The 23156-nt window shown below is 36.5% G+C and overlaps 1 protein-coding gene across 3 annotated transcripts in view; it reads left to right on the top strand.

The window, feature by feature from the left end:
• The window catches only part of DDC (dopa decarboxylase), a 74424-nt gene that overhangs the window by 29411 nt on the left and 21857 nt on the right, over nucleotides 1-23156 (top strand). For all 3 annotated transcript variants that reach the window (XM_040586466.1, XM_040586468.1, XM_040586467.1), the window contains exons 5-9: nucleotides 5038-5172; nucleotides 8971-9114; nucleotides 17463-17529; nucleotides 19247-19341; nucleotides 21172-21239. In XM_040586466.1, coding sequence (XP_040442400.1) covers nucleotides 5038-5172; nucleotides 8971-9114; nucleotides 17463-17529; nucleotides 19247-19341; nucleotides 21172-21239 — 509 coding nt within the window. The remainder of the gene's footprint in view (nucleotides 1-5037; nucleotides 5173-8970; nucleotides 9115-17462; nucleotides 17530-19246; nucleotides 19342-21171; nucleotides 21240-23156) is intronic.

Below are 23156 nucleotides of genomic sequence, written 5' to 3'. Positions count from 1 at the left end.
TTCATAGGTGGGTAGCATCATTCATGAAAGTAATGGTTTTGTTTTCAGAGCAGCTGAATTCTGAAACACTCTGAGAAGAATTGCTAGTAATTCAACAGCACAATCTGGGCTTAAAATTCAAATCATAATGTTGAAAAATCATTTAGGATGGAAACTTCAATTTGTTGATCAAGTGAAGTGAGCTTAACTTATCAGCAATGTGTATCAATGTTTCATAGCTGAAAATAGGGAAAAAAACCCCTTCTCAAACAGAAATGTAACTGAGGATTTTGAGTAAAGTGGTTATAAAGGCTTCCATGAAGTCCACCTCATACATGTGCAATTGTTTATTTCATTCAGTTTCCAAAGCACCCTTCCTTTTTTTCCCCCAGAAAATAAGTGTCAGAGATCAAGCAACAGACAAGAACATAGGATTCTTCTATAAATAAAGTAATGGAAGGTAGTAGAAAATCTGTCAATCTTTGTCAAAGAAGTTGAAATTATTTTAAGTTTTTCTTATGCAACAAAATGAAATACTAGAATATTGTACTAAAATGAAGAGCCGCTTAAAATTTTAACCTATTTGTTTCTATCAGTAGATAATACAATTTTCGTACTATGCTGCAGTATCGAAAACAGAACAAAACCTCCAAACCTTGATGTTGACTGCTTAAGGAAAGCCTACAATGCCTGAACAGAGTATCTGTACGATTATGAATGTATCATCAATGCGAAAACTTGCATGTGTAATAAAGCTATATATTTTGTCAGCCATGGCTCCACTAGCACATGGTCTTTCTGCAAATGTGAACTCTGGTCACAGCTACTAATCTAACTAAAATACATCTCTACTTTGAAAAAGACTGAATTTTAAATTATTGTTCTGTGCTCCTTTGATAATCTCTGGAGTTTGGTCATTGGAGGCCAGGGCACAATCCTTTTTATCCTAAGATAGGCTTCCAAAATACATCTGAATTACATGCTAGAAGTGGTGGCTTCTTTCTTCGATCTCAGCTGCAAATGCTTACAAGCATATTCCAATGAATTCTTCCCAACATCTTCCCAGGCAAGTATGAATTTACCCCAACTGCTGTGATTGTCCTAGGCAGAACTGCACCTACACTAGTGTATTTCCAGTAAAATTCTTTACTCATCTGCTTGCTCTGTTAGGATCTTTATCACTAGGATTACTAGGGAGGGGGTTATGTTCAAGAAATAAGCTTTTGTCATGCGTCTCAGCAGTATTTATTTTGTACCAGTGAAAGCAAGCAATTATTCCTGATGGTTATCAGCAGGAAATACTGCCCTTCCAGGCAGACAGTGCTGGATTGCCCATAATTTTCATCAGAAACCAGTGAGTTTCAAGAATCGAAAGTGGGCTCTGTGTTCCTGCTTACAATGAAGTCATTTGTGCTGCAGATCTTCTTGTCTTGCTCTTGAAACAATAATGATACAAATAAGAGAGTGCGAGGCAAAGACAACATGAGCGTGTGAAAGTGCCAGTCATCCTCTCGGTAAATACCAAGTAATTATTGTGGTATTGGGTAAAGCTAAGCCTGTGAAAATTGGCTCTTAATTACATTTGAAAGTCTATGTCAATATGAAGCACTTTGTTGTGTGCAGGATGACACTTGAAAATGGCAAAAGTTGAAAGAAAATTTCAGTTCAGAGCTCTGGTGGACGTGAACGTCAGCTCTTGCTGATATTTCTTCTGCCTCTTGAGCCTACTTGCCATGGCAACCTTTGTTTGCTTGTGGTAAAAGGAAAGGTATCATCATCCTTCACTTAATGCAGAATACAGCATTCAAGAGGAGAAAACAACAGCTTGTAAAAATAAGTGAGAAAGCAACTTTCTTCCTGAAGCTTATATCCTGCTGTTTATTCTAGATAAACTGCTGAAAAGTGTACCTACTTTGAATTTTAAAGAGTTTTCTTGCTCTGCAAAGAAAAAGTATTTTAAGGGTGAAACAAAATGAGAATCAGCCTACCTTTGGCCTGGCAAGGAACACTGCTGATTTATCTTTCTTGTCAGGTAGCCAAGTAGTTCAGGAACCAAGGGATTTTTACTCAAAAATATTTAGCACAAGACTTTGGTGCTGAGTGAATAGAAGAGCCTTACAAACCAGGTTCTGCAAACACTGTAAGCTTCAGTATGAAAAAGGTGACTCATGGAAACTGAGGCAAGGTGAAAAAGCCTATGTCTATTGTGAGACACACAAAAACATTTCCAAGCTGCTGGATTCAGATGCCTTTAGGCTATGTCCCACCTATGTATCAGGAGGCAAGATTCAGCTGGGAAACAGGCCCTTTTCCTTTCGTCCTTGTTTCTGTGTAAGGTCATTCATACAAGAACTGTTGTATACATTGACTATGCACCAGCCTGGATGAACCACCAGGATGTTGTGGCACTCCTCAGAAGGCTGGAGCTATTCTTAAACCTAAGTCATTTGCCTGTCCAGCCAGGCATTCTTCAGGATAGTCAGGGCTTAAATGTCCAGATCTCAGAACTGCCGCCTTCATGGTATGAACATCATAATAAGTTACAGTGCTTTGCACAAATGAAAAGTATTCTCATGTGCTGAACTGCTGGAAAGAATATTTCAGGCAACATTGTCTGATAGTATATGCCCATTGTGCAGGTCTTCTGATTACGTAGGTTCTTTAGAAGATTGTATACTGCTTGTAAAGAACGTAGGAAAAACCCCCAGCTTCTCAGAAAATAGGTGATATTCTTGACTGTAAAACATTCCTCACATCTGCTGGACACCCAGGACCTGAGTTATTATATTCTAGCTCACAGGACTATCAGGAAGCACAGGGTTTTTTTTTTCACTGTTACTTGGATGATTTTGTGCTGAGCATGGCAGAAATAGTTTTGCTAACAAAGACATAAGGACAGAGGTTTCTCATTATGAAACTTACACTGTGTGAGATTCATCTCACATTTTGTCAGATGAAATTGAACATACAAGAAGGTAACTTTAGGGGAACCATATATCTCAGTCCAGACGATTTGCCTAAAATAGATGGCTTTGTGGATATGCTTACCTCTTCCCACTGACTACCAAGGGGCCCCAAACAATTATTTTATCTCAGATATTTAACTATTTAGACAGATAAAGTAAGATGAATCAGATCTGTAAAGTTCTTGATGTGCGAGATCAAGATAATTGTGAGCACACACTCTTGCATCATGAGTTTTGAGAACTACAGGCAGGCATGATTTTTCGGTGTTCAGATATTCTGATGAGTATTCTGAATACCTGGGTAAAGACCATATGCAGAGTAAGATTAAACAGGGACATTGCCAGATTATGCTTTCTGTAATTAATGGACAGAATTTCATTCACCCCTTGCCTTCACATGGAAGTTCTATCTTACTTGACCCAAGAGGGATATTTGTTTTCCTATACCATTATGTAACTGTAATATTTCCCTCAGTTGACATAATGCTGTATGCAGCAGCAGCAGCTGTAAGAAATGCACTAAATTGTCTCCAGCTCATCTTTTTGTCCTGATGCAGACCTTGAAGTCTGCATTCCTCAAAACCCACACCACTGGAAAAGCAGATAAAACACATTTGTCATGGCAATACATTTAGTAAATGTTTAGGGACTGTCCTTTTTCCTGCTTACTCTGTTCATAAGGCTGTTGAATTTCAGATGGAGTTCAGTTGAGTTTCAGAGTTCACTCACTGTTGAGATGTTGACATATGTAGAAGGCAGCTTTGTCTTACATTAATAGCTCAGTTAACTTCAGTATTAGGAGAAAGTTTTGAGTTCACTGGGATCAGTCTCATGTATGAAATCTGTAGGATCAGGCCCACCTTTAGGGAAGAAATAGACTTTCCAAATATTTAAACATTTGGTAATTAGTAAGTATACATAGGTCTTCAGCAAAGGGAGGTTAGAATTTTGGTACAGGATAAGAAACATCACTCTAAAATTAGCTTGTTGACATGGGATATTTCTGAGACATACTTATTAATACAAGCAACTGTATTCATTGCACTGTCACATGCTTGGCAGAGTAAGATTCACATGACAATTATTCAGTTTTGAAAGTACCTAAAAACTCCATCTTGCATATGGACACCCAAAACCATTGAAACGTATGAACAGGTGTTTTCAAACTGTTACTTATAATTTAAAAAAGCAGTTTAGAGCATGTTTCATCTGTCTGTTCTGGAGGAAAACTATACGAATTTGTGGTAACTTGTATTTTCTTGTGAAATATACAGATACCAAAAATTCCCCTCTTTGTTGTCACAGAGTATCTAAGACACAACTGAAATTCATGGTTTGTTTCATCTGTCTGTTCTGGAGGAAAACCATAAGATTTTGTGGGAACTTGTATTCTCTTGTGAAATTTAGAAATCAATTGATAGAAAAAATTTCCCTCTTTGTTATCACAGAGTATCCAAGATACAACTGAAACTCATGTTTTGTGAGTCAAAGTACAGTTCCTTTCAGCAATATATTTTTGATGAAGAAAACATACATAACATACCTTGAAATGCAGTTAGCTATACTGAATCATAGCCTTTTTGCTTTTCCAGTGTTTTTTCTCTTTTAGCCACAATAATTGACTTGCCCAGGGTAACTCTAAATATTAAATAATGTTACAATGTTGAATGTTGCTTGAGAGAAATGAGAGTTGACAGTCAGGTTCTGATGGAAGAGAAATGTATGAAAATCCAGAGTAGCAGAAGTCAACAGTTAGTCTGCCATTGTTACTGGTTAACAAATGGTTGGTGCCTGGTTTGAGAGTCTTTTTACATCCATTTAAATCTGCTTTCTAGAACTGATCGCAAGGCTGGTGCCTAAACTCAACATCATAGAGATTAAAGACAGCATACAGAGGCATCAGGAAGGAGGAGATGAAGGTCAAATAGAAATCCCTCTTTTGCTGTCACACATATTCTTAAAAACACATGATATTGCACAGTTTCTCATATGCCGTTTCTGTTAACAACTTTGCAGATTCATACAGAAGAAAATATTGCTTTCTTCTTCTAGAATGCCTTTCATTTAAACCTCCCTTCAATTTGTCCCACAGGGAAGTGCAAGTGAGACCACCCTGATTTCACTGCTTGCTGCAAGAACAAAAACTATCAGACGGGTGCAGCTGGAAAACCCTGAGCTAACAGAAGCAGACATCATGAGCAGACTTGTGGCCTATGCCTCTGATCAGGTGAGCACCTCTCAAAAACATAGAAACATGGGGTCTATACTTAATGATTTCAGCCATCTCAATAGACAGGGAAATTAAGTATAAACTATTAGGGTTAGTGAATATTCAGTTTTGCTTCTTCAAATCTTATTGTACATCATAATTGGTCTGGAATCTTACATGTGCTACCATAATCCAAAAACTAAATATTCAGAAGTCAGTGTTGCCTAAGTATTGCTTCTTTAGAAGAGCTTGTTTGAAGTAGATAATGCTACTTGAGTAAGGTGTTAATTTCAGCTTTGCTGAGTAAGTCTAAAGCATGTTCTGTTACCTCTAGGCTTGTTTGTTCATGTGGGCATGCATTATTTTCCTCCTACTTACGCATGTGCTAACAAACACACATACACCCTCCCCTTGTATGCATGCATGGGTGGTGAATGCACACAAACCTAGAGCATGGATATAAAATAAATTGGTCATAATACTTGAAGAAGCCCAAAACGTTGTGGTTTTTTGTTTTTTTGTTTTAAGTAAAAAAACCCTCCTAAGATCTCTGTGTATCAGTCTAGCTAAAGAAATCTTATGAGAAAACAGAAAACATAATCCTTGATTTCTGATTGTGAGTGGTATTTAGCAGACTGAGTTAGACTAAATTCTCAGAAGGCCAGGACCATGAGAGGCTTTTATTGTTAATGAAATTAGTCTTGTGAGTTCTGCTGCTCGTGCTTTTCTGACACGCTAATCCTGCTGAAGGACCAAGCAATGTTGTTTCTCTCAGTAGCTGTGACATTTTCTTACCTAATTGTGACCAAGATAGAAGAAACTTCCTTAGTCCTTGATCTTTAAAGAAGTATCGGATTATGTAGAATAAAATAGACAGGTATCAGGCCAGGACCATGAGAGACTTTTATTGTTACTGAAAGCAAATATTAAGTCTTGTGAGTTCTGCTCTCATGCTTTTCTGACACATTAATCCTGCTGAAGGACCAAGCAATGTTGTTTCTCTCAGTAGCTGTGACATTTTCTTACCTAATTGTGACCAAGATAGAAGAAACTTCCTTAGTCCTTGATCTTTAAAGTAATAGCGGATTATGCAGAATAAAATAGATGGGTTTCAGGCCAGGAACATGAGAGACTTTTATTGTTACTGAAAGCAAATATTAAGTCTTGTGAGTTCTGCTGCTCCTACTTTTCTGACACACTAATCCTGCTGAAGGACCAAGCAATGTTTCTCTCAGTAGCTGTGACATTTTCTTACCTAATTGTGACCAAGACAGAAGAAACTTTATTAGTCCCTGATCTTTAGTTTAAAGTAATATTGGATTATGCAGAATAAAATAGACAGGTTTCAGGCTTGCCTTGATTGATTACTCAGTGTATGTTAAAAAGCACTGGAGAACAAGTTAAAAGTACACTTGCTCTTTGCTGGTGGGAAAAGGGACTACAGTTGTAGGGTGAGAATTGTCAGGACAAGAAAATACGAAGAAAGATAATCTTTTAAAAGGCACAAAGGACATTTGTCCCTTTTTTTAATCAGGGGCCCTAAGGCCTGTCTTGCACACATGGTGGTCCCAGAGCTCTAACTCTGACCCAGTGATGCACAAAGCCTTATACTTGTTTTCATTTTTTGTCCCATGTAAGTGGCTGACCTGAAATGTAGACTGACAGGCGTTCCTGCTTACTGAAGGTCAGAGGATCTTACGTTTATAGAAGGATTTGCCTTAAGATATTGCTGACCTTTCAAAGCAGATTGTTGCAGAGCTCACCGGTCCTTCTGCATTAAGAACAGACCTGTGTGACTCATAGGCAATAAGCCACAGAGGAAAGTAAACCTAAGCCATTCTGTGGGAAAGAAAACCACACACCGGCAGAGCACAAGACTGCAACAATGCATTAGGAGGGAGGTAGAAAGTTGGTCAGTAAGGAGACCCAGAGCAGAAAGCTGAATTCAGATCTCATATTTTGGGAGATCATTTTAGTTTATATGCATTTTTGGAAAAACTTTATCCTATTGAAATAATTTTGCTTTGTGTTAATCAGTACAAAGCAGGACTGGCAACAAATCTTTCCCCAATAACTGCTTCAGGGGTTAGAGACACAGAGGAGGATTCCTGTCTGTTTTAGTGCCTGGGCTATCTTGGCTGAGGCCTCTTTTGGAAAGGATGTTGCATGTGAGATCTCATGGCTGAGAGGAGCTTCCAGCTACTGCTGACAGTAGACACCTGACTGTTTGGGACCAGGCAGAAGTCAGGGTAGTTTTTTGATATTTTCAAATTTTCTCGGGCCATGTCCTTTAACAACCTTTTTTTGCCATATTTATTTGGTTCCCTTAGCTGCCCACTCATTTCACTGATTTCTGTTTGTCGGTAGGAGATTCCCGAGTACTTTGCTGAGGACTAGGAATTCCATGGAGCAGCAGGTTACTGAAGATATGTTACAATGCAAAAGCATCTTGGCAGTTTTAACCTTAAGTTTGTGAATGTCTGTGGTTAACATAGAGAGCCTTACTACAAGTTGGGAAACTTGAGAAGCAATTCAGAGATTCTGACTGGCTAACAACCTCCACGTATTGTTACAGTTAGCTTATTTGCAGTTCTCGTATAAATCAGTTATAAAATACCTCTTTCCATTGTACACTTTAATGAAGTACGGTATTGCTATGGTACACACATTGTTTTCCACTTCAAAAGTTGTATTTCAAGTCTAGACTTTTCTTGAGTCAGTGCCTATTAGTTTACCAAAGTACTTTAACAAGACGCATCGCTGAGATACAAGTTAATAGTAAATCTGCTTTTAAAACATGTAATTCCAGGGATATGTGAGGTTGAAAGGCAAAAATTTATCTTCATCTGGTTTTGTTCAACCTATGATTCGGCTTATTATCATTTTTTCATTATTATATGCTAATTTAAAATAGAATTAATAAGTGTTCTTGTAGGCACTAGCAAGAACCAACAAGGGTAGGATGGAGATTATGAATGAGAATAGTCATAATATGAAAAGGTGAGGAATTTTTCTTTTTCAGATTAATGATGATTCATGAAATTGTAGAAGTTGGAAGGTAAAATAGCTTTTTTGGGGTTTAGGCACACTTGAAAGGAGAGTATTTTTTGGTGAAGCTTACGTTTTACTGTTAATACTTAACAAGTTTACAATAATTTCTTAGTGATATCTTTGTTTATATTTACTGAGATGCACTTTATTGACTAAAATATATTACTTAAGGGGAATTATCAATACAATGATGTATTTGAAGTCATTCTGAATTGCCTAACAAAATGAATGAATGATTGAACCACAATTTAGTCAGTATGTAGTAGTCTGAAAAAAAAAGGTAAGAAAATATTTGAGTCTGTACCATACTATGACGTATATTTCTTGAGTTCAGCAAAGCTGCACCCCATAAAAATATGCTAGTGAGAAACTGAATCATTATCAGCCAAGCTGATTATCGGCATGTCTTTTCATTGATTTAGAGCCAAATCCTGAAGCTCTTAATCAGTCCTACCTAACTGTGAATATGTTAATTAAAGCTCTCAGTAAGGTTAATTGAACTCTTGTCTGAACGACATATGGCAATGGTATTGAGAATACTTCAGGATTTCTATTAGTGTATTGTGTGTGTGTATGTATGTGTGTCTGTCTATCTATCTATATGGAAGAGGGAGAGGTATGTATATGTTAAATACCAGCAACAGTCCCAGGATCTCAACTATTGCTTTACTTGGAAGAAATTATTTTTTTTCTTTTTAAATTCAAATGAACTTCTTATGTTCCAGTAGAAGGTATCTGTCTTAAAACTTGCTCATTTCCTTGTAGGCTCATTCATCAGTGGAAAGGGCTGCATTAATTGGTAGTGTGAAGATTAAAAGTGTTTCTTCAGATGATAAATTTAGTGTTTGTGGTGCAGCCCTGAAGAAAGTTTTGGATGAAGACAAAGCTTCTGGCCTTATCCCATTCTTTGTGAGTACTGGATTTTAATTAATCAGTGGATTTATTGCTTCTGATAAGCTATTTTTGACATGGGTATATAACCTCATCCCCAACAGAAGGGTCAATAGGCAGCCTAGGTAGAATGCCAGGACAGGTACCATGACTGTTTACACACCTCTCTGTGCAGGAGAGGCAGCTAATTTGAGCAGCTGGTTGCACTTCTCGGCAAAAATGGTGTCAAAAAGGACTTAAAGTTGTATTAGACAGTTGAATAAATGGGGGTGTATTTTGTAGTTAAATGTAGTCCTGCAGTGTTATAGTCCCCTAACACCTGAATACTGAACTGCCTCTTTCAAAAAGGTACCTTTATCTTTCAGATTCTAACTTCCTTACACATAAAACAAATTTAAATGGAATAAATTAAATGATGGTATTTCAAACTTAAGTATTTTCAAGAAACAAGTTTCCCCTCCTCTCTACTTTAGCAAAGAAATGAACCTTCATAATATACCCTAAATGTCATCAAGATCAGACATTGTTAGACAGGTATCTGTGAGCATGTGACTTACCTTTATCAGGTGAGCTACAGGGAATCCAGCCGTGGAAGCTTTAGGTATCGTAATTTCCTGTTATCTGCCCACTTTCTTTTCCAGAGATTCCTGTTTCCACAGCCGTCTAGCAAAAGCAATGTTTATGTGTCAGTAGATAAAGTTCATAACCCCCCAGGTTTTGACACAGAACAGTGTTAGATTGGATAAAATTCTAAGGTTTGGTTCTAAGTACCTGATTGAAAAGGATATTTGCTTATTCATCAGATCTACCCCTGCTGTTAGTTCAGAACACCGTCTTATTATTTCAAGTTAAACCAAGATTTTACCATTTGTTTTTTCTTGGAGTAGGTAACCTTCATTGGTTTTTTGTACACCATCAACAAAATGTTTTGCTCATTTCCAAGCATTATGTTTCTACAAAACTTGCTATAGACCATTGGCTATATAGATCTGTTGAGGTGCATAATATGCTCCCAAGAATATGTTTTTACTGGCCTCTGCTGAAGAAAAATTGGACAAACACACATACACCACCCCACTCCCCATCTATCTTAGAAACTGACAACTTCAGAAATGGAATGTTTTTGAGAAAAGCCGTGTCTGACTTGATGTTTTTTTCTTTTCTTTCATGAGGTAACATTTTGAAAAGGGCTAATGTGACTTAAATTTCTATGAACTGTTTTCAGAGGAATTAGCAGATTAAGCTTGTTTATAGTCACGGATAAGGCCAAATGGGACAAAGAAGCTTAAATTTCACAAAGCTCTTCTGAAAATGTAATCTTTTTGCTCTTTTTGTTAACCTTTAGTGTCTGCTTTTATGTGGTATGAGGCTGGCTAGGGTGAAAAGTATTTTTCATATGTGCAGAATGCTGCTGATTTCTAGCCTGCCTAGAACTAGTGAGTCCTTGGGATGACCAAGCACATCCCATCAACTGCTTTCCATTATAAGACAACCATGACTGAGAAGCAAAGCATCTCTAGAGCTTCCAAAATGAACTTCTGTGGGATGCGCCTGTTGAAGTGGAGATGTGTCATAAGGCATGTTTGATTTCTCTGTTGTATGGTACCAGCTTATAGTATCTTATATAGGATCCTACTTTTTTTCTCCCTACAAATACTAAACAATTACAAGTACAGCACTATATCACATCTCCATGCACTAACTACAAAGTTAATGTGTTTTCCTCAGCTTTTGTCCATTAACAAAAAAAAGTGCAACTTGCCCCTCATAAATATTAATTCCTTTTTAATTTTTCTATGTGTAGCAAGAGGAAATAAAAAATTCTGTTTTATGTATTCAGTGACACTTTTACAAAGGGTGATTTAACTGTTGTTTTTCTTCCTCTGTTTGCTTAGCTGTGCAAAACAAGCTTTCAAAGACAGCAAAGGCTCAGTCTGAGTGAATATGGCCTGTACCAGGTCTTCCATTTATTTGTATACATAAAACATGTCAGCTTAGATTAAACTAGGTCTCATTAGCCTTATGGTTGGCCTCTTAACTCAAAAGGTGTGTTAATTCTCTGTTGTGCTGAGCAGCAGTCCATGCACTGTATTAGTCCTCCCCTTCCTGGCTTGCAGATTTCAAAAGCCTTTCAATTTCTTTTGTTCTTGAGTAATTTGGTGCTATTTTATTTTGTTCTGGTGACAAAGATATGCACATTGACAAGAAAACACCTTATGCCACTTTTTTCCTTGTCTCCCTGTATTCACTGATCGTTCACTAAGGATAGTGACTCAACATCAAAGCAACAAGTTTAACAGAGGAAATTCTGCCTGAAGAGACTTGTGACAGCAGAGAGATCATTCCTAATGAAGACATCTTCGTTGCATCTAAGCTGATGCAGTTGCTATTGTAAGGAAAAGAAAAAAAGTTTTGTAGGGAATTAAAAAGAAAATACAAGCAAATTACAATGCCTTATAGGCATGATTCTCCTCTATATTTAATGAATAAATGACGACTCGTTATACTGAACTTGATAGAAGTGCTTTGCTTGTAGAGGTGAGTGGAGAATTAGGGGCACATTTGCTTGATGTGAACAGGTTCTCTCATTATAGCAATCTGCTAATTATAGGTTTGCTTTTCACACACATAGGATTTGGCAGTCAGCCTTTTTGGGGGAGAGGCATTGTCTTTAAAATGAGTTTTTGATTTCCTATCCACCATCAGTATCTTTTAGCACTAGTAGTATGTATATAATTTTGTTCATTGAAGGCTATCGACAATTAGTCTACCCAGACCTCTCCTTTTGTTTCCTTTTTTTTTGAAAAATTAATTTGTGTTAATTTGCCTCTCAAAATACTTTTGCAGAAACTGAACACAGAGATATTTTTATGTAATAAAGCAAGCAGACTGTGCAAACAAAGCATTTAACCGTGTCAGGGGTTGGGCACTAAAGTTGCCACAATTTATAGAGGAGCAATTTCCAGCTGTGACTGATAAGCAGCCCTTCATCTGGCCACCAGTTAAGGGGGAGCTTTAAAGCACGTGCTGAAGTCATGTCCATTTCATTAATTATAAACTCTAACCAGTGGTTAAGCACAGGCATAAATGCCTTTCTCAGCTGGGCCCTGTGCTTCCAGCTTCAAATGTGCCTCTATGTTGGATGAATGTTGACAAGGATGCTCAAACGTGGAGACCACTAAGTTAAGCACTGCTAAATCCAGACATAGGGTCCGCTGCACTCAAGCCTAGTTCACTTGAGTGTGTGTAAGTGGCCTGTGAGCTTTATGCTGTCTTTCATAAATCAACATGATATATTGCAGCTGGCATATATATAGTACTTCAACAACCTCATCCAGTATAAAGCTGCTATAACATGATTGCCTTGCTGCTGAACAAAGGCAAAGGTGCAGCGTGAAATATCTCTGATTCTAGCTGAAATGACTCTTCTGAATGATGATCTGCAGGATATTAAGAAGCAGGCTGTTTGTATCCAGACTCACTCGGGAAACAGTAAATCAGAATTAGACTGACAGAGAAGCCATCTTTTCAGTAGAAGTTAACACGTAGATGCTCACCACAGATTTCCATTTGGAAGAAGCATTCTCAAGACATGTACAGATGTATAGGGTGATGTTCTTTAACCCACAGTTTGCGAATGACTGCTGTTTTGTAAAATACTGAATGGTGGTTTAGTAAACTTGCAGTTTTCTTCAAGCCACAGACATTCTCATGAGTGCAAGCTGTCAAAAAAACTGAATAGAAGATAAAAACAGTAAGAGAACATTGAAAATTCTGCCTCATTGTAGTTTATTGCAAATGAAAAGCTTTGATGGTGAAACTGCAGAATAGACCCACATCTTTTTCAAAAGCTGTAGGAGGTCTTCCAGTTGAAAAGACTGAGCGTCATTGCTCTCAGGCATCGTAAAGATTCAGGTATGTTTCCTGACATAGCTCTTGATTTCAGGAAAGCAATACAAGAGATGACTGATGCAACCATTTTAGCTGCTTTGTATCTGAAACCAGGCTGAGTCAAATTTGAAGTGCACAACCTGAAAAGGACAAGGCCTGCAGGCTATACTGAGCCATCAGTCCCATTTCTGTGATGCAGCCTGTCCCCCGCCCTTTGCACAAATGTGATTTTGCCCATGTTATACAGGTTACAAATTGAGTTAGATTCATTGTGTAGTACTGAGGCAGGGTAATGAGAGTCCTGACAAGAGCAGATGCTGTCAATGTAAGTGGTTTCTGAGAATTAAAACAAGGAGCTTTGAGGTTTAGACACCTGCAGAGAGGACAACAAAATTATTTTAGAAACTGAGGTATACTTTACAGAATAAGCCATTATTTAAATAACTAAGCATATGTTTGAATCTTTCATTGAAGCAATATACTCCTTATCCTGATTAGACAGTACTTTAACTGCAGTACAACACTAATAACAATAATGTGGAACTTCCTGTTGTGAAATCTCCATCATTATTTGAATTGCTTGACTAGCCAAGGTAATTACATTCTAATCTTGTCAGAAAGTCCACACCATATTATCATAAAAATATATATATAAAAGCAGAGCTAGGTCTATAGTGCCCTCTTTATTTGGATATTTTCCAATCCAATGGGTTAACCCCTATACTTTATGTATATAGAAAAACTTAAATTTTCATCACGGTATCCTCCATTTCTTGTGACCCAATTTGTAGATCTATAGTTCAACCAAAGATTAAATGCAGTTTTCTCCTGATTGTGGGAACATCTTAGGTAGACAATAATGTAATAAATCTATTTTCACTCAATACATGCATGCCCTTTTAGTAAAAAAAGGGAGCAAACGTATTCCATTTTTAAGAAAAAAATCCTGCAATCTTTTTGAAACAACCTCTCTCAAAGGATGATTAAACTTCCAGAGAAGTCATGAACATACCTTAAGGCACTATAATTATTCTGTTCTTCTTATGTGTCTCAGGAATATGGGAAGGGCCTGTATAGAGAACATTAGATTATTTTGAGGGAAAAAAGTGTGAGCTACAAAATTTTGTTAACAATATTTTCAACGTACTTCTCATTTTCAGAACTGTATTTGTTTCAAACTCAGGTTCTTAGCAGCTTGATGTGGAAAGAATACTGAATTTTCCCTTTCTTATTTTAATAATAACTTTTCTCATAGCCAAGATTTTTTATTGGTGCAATGCAATGAAACATGATTATAATTATTAATAGTGCTGTAATTGTGAGGTTGGGGGAACGTGTGCTGTCAGGGGTAAAATGTTGTCAGGGGTTTATATGGCTACATTTAATCAGGTCTTCCCTATATAAAGGTAAGATACGACTTCCTCTAAGAGTGTACATAAATTCATATGAATTGAGTACTATCTGAGTACTTTCCATTAAACAGAAAAATTCAGCTCCCTACAACAATTTAAAATATCTCTGAGGTATATGATATAGTATAGATATTAAAATAATAATGAAATGTTATATATGATATAGTATAGTATATATATCATATAGATATGAGATGGTATATGATATAGTATAGATGTTCAAATAATAAAGAAATGTTAAAAAGTGTACTTAAAAGAGAGGTTTTTATCTCTCTAGCAATAGATTATTGGATTAGTTCAATATTGTTGGGATGTGTAATTTTAAATGTATGGCTTTTTGAATACATGTCCACCTGCCCTTTTTACTGGATGTTTGTGTTAGTGTTAGGATTTCCTAGATATTTTGAGAAATCTAGTTTAATAAGTAGTACAAAAACCATCTCTCACTTTGCATGAATTCTCTAAAAGCCTGGAACTTGCAAATGAAAATCCCATCATATTTATCCAATTTTTTGTCTCATAGCCAGATTATTTTTTCCAAGATACCAGTCCTTTTTAGTGTGCTGTTGCCACTTTATTTCATAGAATGAAAAGAAGAAGAGGAAGAAGAAGAAGAAAGCTTTATGGGAAATGTGAAAAGCAAAAAAAACCCAACAAACCATGTTAAAACTTCATGAGAAGTTATTGGGAGGACTAGTTAGGGAATGCCCAGAGGCACATCTCTTAGTCCTGAGATGTGTACAAGACTTGCTTCAAGATGTGACTGTAAATGATTCGTAAAGGTCTCCAATATCCAATAGCTGGTAGAAGTTAAAAGTCAATAAAATATCTAGCTTGAAAACAGGTGGCAATTTATGAATCAGGCTGAGTGTTCAAGGGAACAAATAAAAGGGTAAAATAATGGTAGCTATCAAGCAGTCTGTTTAATTAAAGCAGAAACACTTAGTGCAAATGTGTAACACCCTTTAAAAAAGAAGGAAAAAAGTCCCTCCTGAAAAAGCTGGCATTGTAAAACTTTTGAGTAATGAGAACTCCTAGAATTAATGAGATATCAGTGAAATGCAGGAAAGACAGAAAGTGAATGCCCAAGCTAGAAGAATAGAAAAGAGCATACACTTGGCAAGTGAAACATGGTATTAGGCTAAAACAGATTGTAGGATTTTGGCAAAGGATTTGCTACTGGCATAATAACATGAAATTATTTTTCTCAGAAGTAGAAAGCTTGTTGTTCTAGAGAGAGACTAAAAGCTGACAGCAGGTAAAGTCATATCAGGTAATAATATCAATGTGGGAAAAGTCCTTCGACACAAGAAGTGCTTACTCACGTCATGATGACTGTAACAGAACAGGCTAAAAGTCCACCCATCCCACACACTCAAGCCACCAGCTGCACATCTCAGCTGGGCACCTGCAATGTGTACCCATCCTGCAGCAGTTCCACAGCTAAAGCAGCAATGACAACAGTGCATGCTGCTCTCCAGTGAGATGTTCCCTAGTGTGACAGGAAGACCTACTGTACTGGACAAACTACACAGACACTTAAGAAACAGGAGCTATTACTTGGCACGTTGGATGAGCTAGGGAAGTCCAATGCAGTAAAGGAACCACTGGGGAAACATTTCCTGATGGTATCACTCTTGCTACAAGGGAGAACAGTGAACCCAAAGGCCCTGTGTAACTACTCATTACAGAGCTGTGAGGCAAAAATGTACTGTGTGGAGTTTTAATATATAATTGTATCTATGTTTTGCTATGACAGTATGTTTTCTTGAAAGGTCTAGTGAATGGACAGGTATCACCTAGGTGTTCCTTTGTCTTCTTATTGGTCTTGTCATGAATTCACTGTGGGGTGTGCACACACACAGACACCAGAAAAATGTGGCTAGTTGCAGATGCATAGGGAAAAGCAGTGAAAACAAAAGATAGTGCATTGACAGTGTACTTGGCAGAAAAAGTAACCAGAAGTACAAAAATACCCCCCCCAAATTCTGGATTTGACATATTTATAGTCATCGCCTGGCTGTACTATAATTTGTGTGTGACCTCAGATAAATGATCTAATTCCTTTGTACTTCAATACTTTAACTAAACCGGCATACTTTATTTGCCTATTTAAACTATAATGTCTTTTATTATATAAAAATCCAATAGAAGGCAAAACCCAGACCTAGCCTTCATCAATGCTTGTAAAAATGAGACAAGGTGTTTAAAACAAATGTAGCAATGAAAAATAAAATAATGTCAGTTTATATGCACTTGATTGCTGTTCTTTTGGGTTATAATTCTGCCTGCATATTCCCAGTAAATTACCATAGCTCATTTTCACCTAGTTATATTCTCTTTCTGCTGTGAAAATTCAGCATTTATGTTGCCTCTGCTTTTGGCCCACTGGTCATACAGCAGGACACATTAAATGAGGCATTAACAGAATGAAGGAAAAACAGTTCCAGTACGTTAGAATTAATTTGGAAGAAAAAGTTTCTCTGGAAAAATATCTTGCAAACCTAATAGTGAACATATGCTACTAGTGAACAGGTCCCAGACTGCAGACCCATTGAGCACAAATCAGTTTCAAATCTCGGTTCCAGAGCTGTGGCTCTTTAATTCAGGCAGTAGCATTTTATGATCCATTCTGTCAACAGGAATTCCAGAACCTTAAAGCTGTTCAAGTTCAGAGCTTGCTTATATACCATAAACTGCAAATCATTTTGATGACGTTTTCACATGGGAAGTTAGTACTGGACCACATAAAAAGCATATGGAACACATAGAAAATATACCATTAATATAATACTGTGACTAAATTACATTACTTATCAGTCAATTTTATATTAACATTTGATTTTATGAATTTGTTTCAATGGATGCTTATAGGAGCTTTGAAAAAAATCAACCTAGATTCCCAAAAGTTCCACTGAAGGATAGGTATTGACTAAAATAAATTTATTTCCCCCCTATATTATCTATCCTCTCTGTTCATTGTTGCTTTTGCACAGTTTTTTTCATTTGGTAATTTTCTTTGCTGTAACAAATTTTTTTGCCTTTGTTTTTTTGGCTCTGCAGTTCTGTGCAACACTTGGAACGACACCTTGCTGCTCCTTCGACAAACTGTTAGAACTGGGTCCTATTTGTAAGTCTTTGCTGCTACTTTCTAAAGCTGCAGATACCAGTTTAAGTCACACTGAGTCATTTCCAGGGCATTGTGCAGCGTCAGTGTCCAAATTCAATAAGGCTACTTATAGATGAGACCTTCAGTTTTCTTTCTAATATTAGGTCAAGCAGCAAGTCTAAAGAGTGCAGAGGACATTGCCTCAAGGGTTTTAGTGGGGCAAATTTTGGAACACTGTCAGTTAAAAATTGCTCTAAGTTCTTCAGGTTGTAAAATTTTTCTTCATGTCTTTCTACCTGCAAGCACATCTAGAGCAATGGTGAAGATCAGGGAAAAGCTGAACACTAATTCTCCTCTGCATTGAGTGTTTTATTTCTGTGTGGTTCTAATGACTACAGAAAGCAGTGATATGTGCACCAAAAATCCACATGTATTTTCCCTCCCCGTTTTCCTTCCTCTTGCAAGAAAATGGGACAAATGCCAGGGTGTTTAATACAGTGATCGAGTCACGGACTCTTCATAAGTATTTCTGTGTTGTGTTTTGCTGTGTCAAGCTTTGATCTGCACCAAGGCTTGGTCAAAAGCACATACTTGCTGGCTGATGAAAATGCAATGGAAGGGCACCATATATATTCAAGAGTACATTTAGAACAGGAAGTGTATAGCTATAAGCAATTGGAGGCAGCCTCATAGAAACACAGCTAGATTTGATGTTCTGTTAATTTATTCAGATGAGGCCTAAACATTTGGAGTTTGTATGGTGGGGACTTGTCTGTGAGGTTTCCTTCCCTTCAGCACAAGCGCCAGAGACTCAGTTTCTCCCAGTCCTCCTTTCTAAAAAGGTTTCTAGCAGTTTGCTTAGCAGCTAGAGATTATTTTGCTGTTCATATTATTCCTATAGACCTGACCTAATAAAATAGTGACACCTACACTTTCAGGTATAACAACTAATCATGTGTGTTTCACCAGTTGCTCTCAATGAATTTCTGCTTGTGCAGCAGAGACCAGCAGAAGGATTACACACTACTCGGATCATAAGTCTCATGTTAGCTTTTATGCATGCAGGTCAATTGTCTTCTTAATATACACGAGCAGTAGTCCTTTGAAATAAAGGCAATGTCCAAACCAAGTATATTTAAAAATAAATAATCAGTTGAACTTTGAACATGTTTTCAAGTAAACCTGAGTTGTGGATGTTATGAATAATATTTTATTAGCTTTTTTAAGACATTTATGCTAAAAGAGAATGTAGTTCACAAGAATGCTAATTCCAGCTTGAACCTGGAGCCCAATTGCAGATCTGAATGAATATACCTCTGTATGTGGAAATACCCATCAGAATTATTTGCTGACCAGTGTAAAGATGTTATGTGGGCTTCAACTCATAGACCAGAATTGTTACCGTGTGCATTAATGCAGGTGAAATGTAGCAGAGTGTGGATAGTAAATTACATAATTAATTAACTATTTTATGTTGCTTAATATTAGTAAGATAAAGCTAGACATGTAAGGACTGTATTCTAGTAGAAGTGGGGAGGAAGAATATGTTATGTATACATCTTTATGTATTAACAGAAACCCAGGTGGTAGAAACATTTAATCTCTTAATTTAATTTTAAATTCAGAAAATAATAGCATCAAAGAAAAATCTCATAGGCACTGGGTTTCATGCAAATTAACACAGCTTTTTAATCTGCTTTTTAATTTATTTCCCCTTCGATTACTTTTTCTTTTTTAGGTAATAAGGAAAATATCTGGATGCATATTGATGCAGCCTACGCTGGGAGTGCATTCATCTGCCCTGAATTCAGGCATCTTTTGAACGGAGTGGAGGTAAATGGAGTGTTTCTTCTCTAGCAACCTGCTAAAACCTAGCTCTTCCACAGAATTTGTCTGTTTCTTATGCATCCAAAAGTAATGATTCTTCTAGAATCTCTGAGTACGCTGCACCTCAGTTTGCACTACAAATTCTTGTATATTCTGTTACATTTCTTATGCTTATATAATTTTTACTGGTTTATTCTGGGAGTATGCAGGTAACCACAGTATATAAAAGTTTGTCATTCAGGATAGCAAATGATAGTGAATCAACAAAGTGTTTTAGAAAATAGAAAAGAGGAACGTTTCCCTGAACATCCAAAAAGGCATGTTTATAACTTCCTAATTCTACATTACACAAAAAGGAAAAAAAAAATTAATTAGCTCATTATGTCGGATTTTTTGCTTGCATCCTTAGTCATATAGGATACAGCCAGTAGCTGTATCTCAAACAGGCAGGGTTTAATAACAGAGAGAGCTAAATGAAACATTCTCCCCACAGCACTCTTGTTCCTTTCCTGCCTCCTCGCTGAGCTACTTGGCGTTGAGTTGCTTAGATAAGAATACTTCAATTTCCTGCTGCTCCCCTCAGACAGTCAGATAAGTCCTTGTCTTCCACATCAGCAGAGAAAATATTACTGTTTGGTAAAGCCTGAAGTTTAAACACAGCTCTGATAGTTAGTGACTAATGAAGAAGAGGAGGGGAAAACCCATCACAAATAAAGCATTTCTTTCTGTCTCTTTTTTATCAGCAAATGAAGCTTGTTGTAATTTCCTGTGGGGGAATATTTTTTAAATTATTGTTATTGGTTCCTGAAGGAAATGAAACAGCATCCCTTGTCTGGGCCAGCATTTGTTGTAAGAGTAAATATTGAACAAGCATGAATAGGCTTCCTACCTTACATATTACAGGGAGATAGCTAGGTGGATGTATAGACACATAGACAGACAGACAGATAATCTTATTAGGGCAATTGTTAATTGTTTACAAGTGACAGGGAAGGTTATGAGAAGCAAATAATAGTAGGAAGGTTCTATATGGAATAGTCAGATCCTGGTGCGGCCAGGCCCCCATCTCTCTTTTTTAAGGCTGATGGCTTCTGCCTTTGTTAAAACACAAAACATGGATGAAGCCTTTCCCAGACAATGTCCATCTTACCTCCCTGGGTTTCCTCTGGTGCCACACCTAAACATATGTCATGTAAAATGGGCTGTTACATGATTTATATAAACATGTATTGTGAATGCTTATTCTGTGTTGGTTTTTCTTTTGACTTAGATGAAAAAAATTACTTTCACTAAAAGAAAATACTCTGATAGTAAAAAAAAATGTAATTTCCTGGGTAATTTTATGAATGAATGTGATACACAGATTCTGAACTAAATATATGATTTCTCTCTATATATGAATTATGTGTGTATATTTAATATTCCTGGAAATAGAAAGCTTAGTGAATTGTTATTGGAAACTGGGAAATGAACCACAGTGAATGTTCCTGATTCCTAAAACTGCAGGGTTTTTTAGTTACACTGAGATACATACTTTTCCGTAACACATGTAGTATATACTATAAAGTATAACTGTTAGCAAATGCTAAAAATGTTGATAATATCAAAAGCCTAGCTGCACACCTAACATGAGTTCCATCTCAAAAATAAATGAAGAACTAACTACAATAGTTAAATAAGGTGGCATTAGCATGATCATTATCTGTAAAGACCAAATTCAGGAATTAATTTGTAGTTACAAAGTAAGGTGTACTCAGACAATGTGACAAAGTTGTATCATTAGCACATGGATCCTTTTCTCTTTAGTAATTCTGGTTTTTATTTATCCATTCTCAGTTTGCAGATTCATTTAACTTTAATCCTCACAAATGGCTCCTAGTGAACTTTGACTGCTCTGCTATGTGGTAAGTATTACAGTAAAAGGAAACATTACAAGAGACAAAAATCACATGTTAAATTAACCTGCCTTTCTAGCATTAGACATTTATTTACATTTCTCTACTGAAATGAGAAGTTCTGGATAGCTTTAACTTTGTAAATTATTTACAAAATTCACTCTTTCATTTAATCCAAGTTTCAAAAGTGTAAAATTTATATATAGCACTGAGCTCTGCATTATGTTCCAGAGAAAAAGAAATCCTGAAAAGTCTACAGATTCCTACTTGCTCCATTTTGGGACTGTTTAAAATATAAATGAAAAACTTCGTTTAAGGATGTTAATACAACGAACAGCATGCTTTTTCTTCTTTTCCATAAAATGTCTTTTTCTTTGAGCACTGATTCTTTCAAAAGCCTTTCTAAACATGCTTGGGATTTGGCTGATGAAAAGCAGCTGATTTCAAAAAGGATTATTTATGCAATTTTGTACTGATTTTCAGTTTCCCCAGATGACAGCAGAGATGACATTTTGATATAAAAAGATGCCAAAGTAGAAACCCATAGACATACTTTGAAATAAAGTTAAATATCATAGCAGTAATAGCAGCAGCAATAAAAACATCCCATAATAGATAATCCCATTATGTCCCAGACTGGAATCTCCAGAACGTAGTGTCTACCAGCATCATGACTAATGATACTTATTAGCAAAACAGCTATTCAGTATATTCAGTTTATTTATCAAAATAAATGAAAACATTAATTTCAGTTATAATAGAACAAAATCTGCAAAAATGAAAAAAAAGAAAGAAAACCTGAATATTAAAAAGAAGACTAAAACATAATCCAGAAAAAGGTGACCTTATTTAAAAGAAGAACAAATGTGAGACAGTAATCACTCAGTTGTCTTTGGTTAACCTTCATCTCTTTTAATATCTTCAGCAAAGCTGACTTTTCTGCAAACGTGTAGATTATTCAGATAATACATTATATGTTTTCCTTTAGTAGTCTTCCTGACATATGCACTTCAGTTATTCCAAGCCGTTATGCTTTTTCTTCCTTTCCCTTAGAATAAATGACTTACATTTTGATGCTGATTCATTAGCAGTGGCAGTGAGTGACCCAAGACTCCAGTTTCTAAGTACCTCATAACTAGCTGTTGCTCTGTGTATACGAAAATAGGAAGACAATGAAGTTTCTTTGCTAGTTTCTTCCATCTTTTTCTCATCACGCAAAGACATTGTTAACACAGTAGCTACTTGGAAATGAGATAATACACCATCATTCTCTTTAATCTATGTAGGACAGTTAGGGGCCAGAGTCTAGTCCCTACAAGTTTAATTCCTCATTATTTCTGCTTTCCCCAAAACCCCTGTGGAACTATATTCAAAACATTTTACCTGGCTTTCTTCTTCCTAGCAAAGCTTAGATTTTAGAGTTAGGAAAGTATTTTTCTCCATGTTGTTTCTTGCTTTTTTCTAGATAAACCATTTCCTAAAATGGTTGTTTTCATAGTTGGGAAGATTCCATTAAAAGGAATCTCGAGACTTTGCAACATTATTCCTTGCTCAAAGAGAAAGCTTCACAGCTATAGCCATTCAGGCTTCATTTCAGAAAGGCATTTATGTATAGGTGTTATTCACTTAATAAAGAATGAGGTACACATTTAAAGTTAAACTCTTTGAATTGAAGCCAAATCCATTGTCCAATTACTTCTAAAGCCCTCATCCAAAATTCACCTCTCTCATCAACCGTAACACTGTCTGAAAAGCTGAATTGTAATAATAAAGGATGAAGGAACCTGGTGAGAAAAAGTAACTGTTAAAGATACATAGTCCTCAGGATTCATGAGCAGTGTTAACCATGATATTGTAATAACAAGGAAAGAGTTCAATAAACAGTGAACACCATTTCAGAATCAAATTAATCTGAGTTCCATTGAT

Source organism: Falco naumanni, chromosome 3, assembly GCF_017639655.2.
Source record: "Falco naumanni isolate bFalNau1 chromosome 3, bFalNau1.pat, whole genome shotgun sequence".
Lineage (NCBI taxonomy): Eukaryota > Metazoa > Chordata > Aves > Falconiformes > Falconidae > Falco > Falco naumanni.
The sequence above is the reverse complement of the archived record's forward strand: the minus strand, read 5'-3'. Positions and strand labels throughout refer to the sequence as shown.